Here is a 7,668-nt window from a genome sequence, read left to right as displayed (position 1 = left end):
AGAGAGAGAGAGAGAGAGAGAGAGAGAGAGAGAGAGAGAGAGAGAGAGAGAGAGAGAGAGAGAGAGAGAGAGAGAGAGAGAGAGAGAGAGAGAGAGAGAGAGAGAGAGAGACAGAGAGAGAGAGAGAGAGAGAGAGAGAGAGAGAGAGAGAGAGAGCTGTGGGCACAGTGACCTATATATTCTGCAGACTTCTATTCAGTGTAAAATACAGTATCACACAGTTCTCTATGCACCTGCAGCTTCCCTCACTGACCTTGGATCAGAGCTGGCATGATCTCATTGGGTCAGATTAGGATTGGGGAACAGTGATGATGTATTTTTATATAATCTGACCGCTCAGATCAGAGTGTATTACAAGCAAATAGAGCAGCTGCAGCCAGAAGTGCTGGCCAAGTCACTTTTTATCTTTAAACCAAGGTATTTTAGAAAGCTCTTTTGACTTTTGGTTTCACACGGGACACTGAAATCTATCTCCTGGGTCATGTGTTTTATGACCTGGTGATCCTACCCAACCCTGTCCCTACGTGGACTTTGTTTCATTTTGTACTACATCACCGACTTCCTTACGGGACGCCATGCACATCCTGGCTCACAATAACGTGGTTTGTATACAAATTAAAGTGCTTTGTTTTATGCAGTTAATTATGAACACATGATAGAACAAAGCCTGATTGTTTCTTCTTAAGTGCATTGTCAAATTTACACCAAAATCAAGTGACCTGTCGTTTCTTTTACCCCCGATTTTGGTACATTTTAGGGAGAAAAAAGGTTAGTCACATGCTTGAACTCTTTTACTCTAATGCCTTCTCTGCCCCACAACATCCATTTAGCACTCGTGTGTATAACATCCTTCATATGTCATTCTCCTTCAAGATTCAACATCCCACACTCATCCTGCCCCAAAGGGGATCTCTGCTTCATTTCCCACAGATACAGGGACACTGCAGAGAGACGGCGAAGGTGAGGCAAGAGAGAGAGATAGGGGTGTTTGCATGTGTGTGTGTGTGTCCAAAAGCTAATCTCATTATATGATACTAAGCGAGTGAGTAACTATCAGGTCCTCAGAGGATTAGAAATAGAGGAATGTGGGTCAGGAGATCACACAGCAACATCCGCCTGTTTATGAGCCAAATGTTACAAAACACGTAATTTCTGCACTTTCCATTCAGGTCATTTAACAGAGTGTTTTTTGTGTGTGTGTCCAAGTCTAAAGTAATTGTGTGTTTGCAGAAGGAGTAAGGCATCCCTGCAGCATGTTCAGTGCTTTCGCTACCGCTTTCACGCTAGCTACTGAAATCCAGGTCACATAACACACACTGTCCATAACTCATGACTAACGTAACCTGTGTGTGTATACATGCATGTTACTGTGTGTGTGTGTGTGTGTGTGTGTGTGTGTGTGTGTGTGTGTGTGTTTAAGTGCAGGGAAGCAGGCGTGTGCTGACTTCTGTATATTTACATTATTCCCCATGTAACACATTCCTGTGTGGGTGTAAATGAGATGTACATGGAGACGTCATAATTATAGCCAATATAAGGAAAAGGGTGCTGTATCCATGGCAACCAGGGAGATCTCCGTCAGGCACAGAGTTGCCTAAAATGTGTCTGGTTTTAATTACAAAGCTGGGGATATAAACATCATCTAGGGTTGTTCGTTTTTAGTAATGATTAATCTGGTGATTCGTTTTTTCCAACAAACAGACTCCAAGTGTGAAAATAGTGAAGCTTTAAAAGTGATTATGAGAATAAAAGGAAAGCCAGTAGGAGCTCTTTTGGGTTTTGATAACAGTGCGCTACCTGTAGTTTCTATGTTTTCATATTTAAAGTATCTTAATAACCTCTTTTTGTTCTATATTTATCTATATCAAGTGCTTTGCTGACCTAGTTTTACCACAGGTTAACAAACGTTTGCTCTAATCTGAAGTACCGGTAATCTATTCACATTCTCTCAATGCAGTATGCTATACAGACTTAAAAGGGAAAGGTAAAGCCTTGGATCATGAATGAAATATTTGTGAATGATCCGGTGATTTGCTGATCCAATGAGATTTAGTTTATGTTTTTCTGATTTATTTACCTTCCTAGCCACAAATGAAATGAGCTTCCTGCACAGGAGAAAGATTGAAATGATGGACATTTATGGTTTCTGAGTAGAAATGCAGCTCCTTCAAATTAATGGAAAGTAGAAATGATTCAGACATCTGTCAATTATATCCCCTGGAAGTCTATCTTAGCAAAAAAAGTTCTCACATCTTTACATACAAAACAAAAGAAGAGTGTGTGGTGATTGTGGGTCACACAATAAATGAGACTGGAGCCTTCTAGTAAACAATTACAGTTCAAAATAATCGAAAGATCAATTTGTATGTAGGTACAAACGCCTGTCATGAGAAGAAATAAAACAATAGCCTGCCAGCATAATATCTACGGAACATCTTTGTATGATATTGTCTGTTTCATGCAAATTCACTGAGAGTAAAACATGACTATGAATGATGTAAATGCTCCCACGTACAGTATACCCCTGGTAGTTGTGAGTTGTGCTGATTTGACATGAAGGCTTTTAGTTGCGTAGCCACTGCATTTGTAACCCAGAAATGGTAATGAAGTGAACTGGGTCAGGGCCTGTAGATACAGAACCAGAGAGACATGGCAGCTGGATGAAGAATATGAGAAAGTAAAGATAAAGTCAAACCAGCCACATCCTGTTACATTTTGCAAAGTTCCTTGTTTCACCAGCCACCATTGCAGCGAGTGTTAAAATGCCTCGAGGGCTGCTCCTTGGACATTGGATTTAGAGATGTATTTATGATCATGGGAAGCAGGAAAAGAGCACCGGGGAGTGATGGAGAGCCTGGGACTGTTTGCATGGGTCAGGTCCTGTAACAGAGTTAAACCCCCCGTCCTGCTGATTCTCTATCAAATATTTACCACCTCCTGCAGAGCTAACATTTAAACACCAACAACAAGCAGCGAGGGGGGGGGGGCAGAGCGGACGGAGGANNNGGCAGACGAGGAGGAGAGAGCTGGGTGGGGGTGGGGGAGGTAAAGGACATTCATAATCCAGAGCGAAGAGAATTCCTACTCTATAACCAATCCTCTTTTTGGGAAATGCCCGTCTGTGCCTTAGAGAGAAGCAGCTTTATCAAAAAGGCCATGCTTTTAGAGCATCATTTGACCATTTTATGTTTGAAAGGCCAACATGAATTCATAAAGGACAGCCTAGATGTGGATGTTCTTTGAGGGTATAAAGGAAGGATTGAGACTGTTGAAATCAGGCCAAAGAACCAAGTCTATTATTAGCTCCATCCAAACTCTGCCAACTGGAGCGCATGTGTGTGTTTGTGGGTGTACGTGTGTGCCAAACACATCAGCCATCAAAAAAACATTAAATCCAACGTGTGCATGTCCTTGCTCTGATACAGCAAACACACACTCATAATGAGATTTAAACATTCAATTACATTACTTAGACAGGGGTTTTGGAATTGAAGGGATGGAGCGGCCGCCTGGCTTTGCCATTTAGAACATCTAAAGGCAACGCACTCCTCCTGACATCCTGAAATGTGCATTTGTGCTCCCATAATTCTCTTCATCTATTCTAGCTCTCCTCTTGAGGCTGAATGTGTGTCAGAGATAAATCTTGCATATGTATGAGGAGAAAGAGGAGGAAGAGGAGGAAGGAACTGGGGCAGGAAAGTGGAGCATCATGTCCAGGAGTTTCTATTGATCCTAGCAGGAGAGGATGAACCTGCACAGCTGCTTCACCTTCTCTCTGACCTTTATCTGAAGACTAATGCACAGTCCAGATGACAGATTACACCATGCTGCAGGTTATGCTAAACAGTCATTAAATCCTGGCTCCGTTTACTGTTTAAACTAATTGAATGTGTAGTAGAGTGTTTGCAATTTGCTTATATGTATTATGTGTTGTGATAAACAATAATATCATCATCACATTTTAATCAAAACCTGCATAAAGGAGAGAACACATGCAGTGGCTTCTCAAAGGCAGCATCCACAAACAGTAATGTCCTTGGTTTCAAAAAGGCGCGGGACTTTTAATGCCTTCCCCTTGACGTTGATCATTTGAAAAATCAGTTAAACTGTTGAATCACTGCAACAGAGAGGGTATATGGAAACAGATTGCAGTAACACTTGTTTCTGACCAATGCTCCAACACCCTCAGCTCCTGTGTCCAATGTTAGCTAAGTTGGATAAACGTATTTAGAACCAGGCGCTGGTAAAAAACCTCCTGTAGGGTGGGATTGCCTCTTCGGCTATAGCAACACTGTTAGCAGCCATGCAGGAGAGGCGCTATGTGGAGTGCTTGGATTGTAAAACTCAAATCTTTCTATATCTTTGACTTTGTGGAAATCTGACACATTACAGATCATCAACAAAGGCATTAAATGTCTTGCAGGTTAAACATACAGTACGAGTCAAGCTGTCATCGTAATGTCGCTGCTCTTTTGTGTGTGTACGCAGCTCTTACCTCTGCATAGTCGGTTGTGAGGACAAGTGTTCCATCTCCACAGGAGTTGACTGTAGCGGGAACCAGTTGCTCCTTCTCTTTGACCCAAACACGGGCCCCCTGGATCAAAGACACACAAAGACTGAAGTTAAGCATCGATATCAGTAGGAAAAGTAGTGTTTTATTACATAAAGTGCTGAACTCCCTAGTGACCGGAGTAGAGGTCTTCCGCCAAAGAACAACACACCATCCAAACTACTTCTGCTCCAGCTTATTCAGACCTTTGACCCTAACACAGTAAAGTCACAGATGAATGTATGTTAAGTGTGCATGGGTGAACAGATGTGTGTAATGATAGAAAAAGGCTGCAACATCTGGACTTTCTAGTAAGGTGAAGCAACAATGCTTGACGTATGTATGTGTGCATGTGTGTGTATTTATATGTTGGAGGGGGGTGACTCAGGGTCAGAGGAAGTGTGCTTCTCCGAGACCTTTCCACACAGACAAAGCCTTCTTTCACAAAGTCACTGACCTCCGACCTTCAACCCCTGAAGAGGGGCAGAACATAACAGAGGAGGGGACTTAAAAGGAAACAAGGGAGGAAGAAGAAGAAGAAGAGGAGGCAGTCAATAAAGCTACTGAAGTACTGTAGGGACAGGAAATGGACCCATGCTCTCCCTTTAACGTGTATAATTTAGTGTTTTGCAGCAACACAGAATTGTTTTGGAATGTGCAATACCATGAAGTCTTGAAAGACATCAACAACTGGTGTAAAAGATATCACAATGAACAAATTATTTAGAAATGTGAATTTACCATAATTAATAAATGACCTATTAGGGTTGTTCTATATCTGTCAAAGTATTTCAAGTCTAGATTTGACATCCACAAAATAGGAAAACTATCTTGAAGCTAGAAGGGATTGAAAGGAATGTGTTATTTTCTTAAAATAACTCAATAACTGACAAAGTTGTAAGATTTGCTGCTTTTTCTCTTTTTAATTTCATGGATGGTAAGCCCCTAACCCCAATATATTTGGGGTTAGGGGCTGTTTGTCTGACAAAATTGGAAATTGGAAATTGACCAACGCCTGAGAAGAAGATTGAGCACCAGAAGACTCTGAGGGAGGCCAGATGTGCATTGGAATGAACTGAGCAGCAGAGGTCTGGAAATGAATTGTTTTAGCAACAGATGGTCCCTCAGCCTCAAGCATTCCCTGACCACTTTCATCTCGTTCATTTTACTTATCCTATCTTTTGATCTCTTTCCGTCTTTTCCTTGTACTATAGCAATCTGACACACAACCAATAATAATAATATAAAATCAGTCCTGCCCCAGGCTGTAGAGTTAACCCGTCACAAGTCATTCACACTCACACACAGTGCACTATATATAAACACTGCTGGTTAGCTGAAGGTAAGGCTTAAGGGGAAGAATGTCTGAATGAATTTTAGATAAATAGTTTTAACACTGCTGGCTTTTGCCAAATATAAACTATAGTCTCAGTGACAGAAATGAAGATGCACACAACAAGCTCCTGGTCATACCAAACCATGTGAGGCTGTAGCTTTAAAACTCATGAGTTATTACATTTCAAAAGGGAGCAAATTCAACTTATTAGAGTTATAGTCCTACTGTAAAATCAACAAAACACATAGAAATACAATAATGTGTATTGAAAGAATTACAAAGATGCCACAAAGGCTAAAAAACACAAATTGTGTGGTTTCTTTTGTAACTGTAGCTGTGTGAAAAAGTCAGTACAGAGACTTTTGTATGTTAGTTCACCAATTTTGATCCAGACTTAATTAACTCAACAACGATTGAAATGCACTAACATTTTGTATAGCCTGTCATGGTTCCCAGAGGATGGACACTGTCATTTATTCATTCCCTAACCTTTCCTCATGGCCTAAGGTCGACATGTTTATTTCAAAACGTCTTGTTTATGAATGGATGGTTTGGCAGGTAGTTTCTCTCCTCAGGATGAACTGTTTAAACTTTGGTGACATAGGCTGTGTGGTGAGATTCAGGATAAGGAAAGCTATTATATGACCACCAGCTATACTTGATTTAACCACCACAGGAGAAAAGGTGGTTATGTTCTGAACAGCAATACTATGCACCTACTGAGTGACCAACAATGACTCACATGATAGCAAGTGCTAATGTATTTTATTAAATCGCTAACTAGGCTATAAATAATGAGATTCAGGATAATACAAACGTAACATCATTTTAAATCACGGTGGTCCTGCTAATTAAATTAAGTTTAGCGTTAAACAACAACGCAGACAAATACAAATCAATAACTTGAATTTAGAATAAACGAATACAATGCATACGCGAGTTATTAACAAAAAGCACTTAACAGACAAACACAATCTAAGTTATAGACACCACAGAAAGTATAGCCAATGTGAATTTACAAAGTAATGTCACAGTTAGCCAGAACGATGGTTATGCAGAGCCACAAAGCTTTGAAAACATACACAACTCCTTCTAGCTCAGCCTGTAGCTAGCAAGACGCACACAGCACATGACAACACTTCAGAAATATAATACGTTTAGCTTGCCATGCTAACTTACAGTATTACTACAGCTCCTTCAGACAGGTGTTGTTTTGAAGCATGGACAGAGATGTTTGTTGTGATAACGGTGCATGCGACACACACGAGATGCTGCTATTTTTCCAAAAGCCTCCCTCTGCTCATTTTCACATCATTTGAAATGTATTAAACACGTTTATAGCGCTACTTTCGTTTGAGTTTTCTGAAGAATAGGCTACATGCATTTGTAGACTATCAAACCTTAACCATTTGTTATCGAAGGCTGATATGAGAGCCTGCATATGAGACGTTCAGGGGTTATCGGTAAATGTTAGCGTCTACTCTACCTATTGCTTATGGTGCACTAGTTACAAATAATTTAAGGACGCCTTCTCTAGGCTTCAGTGGGCTACTTGTTCCTGTTTGGTGTTCCTCTGACTTTTTATCTAGCGCTATCATTAGATCAAAATGTGTGAAATACTTTGGTTTAGCTGTCAAAGGCACACAGGGGGATTAGGGTGCGGATTAGGGAAGTTTAGTGTGAAAAAAAATTCCATTCATTCATTCACACCAGTCGTCTGGGTGACAAGCATTTATACATTCTTGAATCCACTTAAACAATGAAAATTAAAGAGGGCTTTCCC

At 40.6% G+C, this 7,668-nt stretch overlaps 1 protein-coding gene across 1 annotated transcript in view; it reads right to left on the bottom strand.

The window, feature by feature from the left end:
- myo10l1 (myosin X, like 1) overlaps nt 1-4,630 on the bottom strand; it is a 62,390-nt gene extending 57,760 nt beyond the window's left edge. The window contains exon 1 of the mRNA XM_010786492.1: nt 4,496-4,630. Within this exon, the coding sequence (XP_010784794.1) occupies nt 4,496-4,630 (135 nt within the window). The remainder of the gene's footprint in view (nt 1-4,495) is intronic.
- Nucleotides 4,631-7,668: the final 3,038 nt, after the last annotated feature.

Source organism: Notothenia coriiceps, unplaced genomic scaffold, assembly GCF_000735185.1.
Source record: "Notothenia coriiceps isolate Sejong01 unplaced genomic scaffold, NC01 NC01_scaffold00029196, whole genome shotgun sequence".
NCBI lineage: Eukaryota > Metazoa > Chordata > Actinopteri > Perciformes > Nototheniidae > Notothenia > Notothenia coriiceps.
This window is presented reverse-complemented; position numbering and strand designations above follow the sequence as displayed.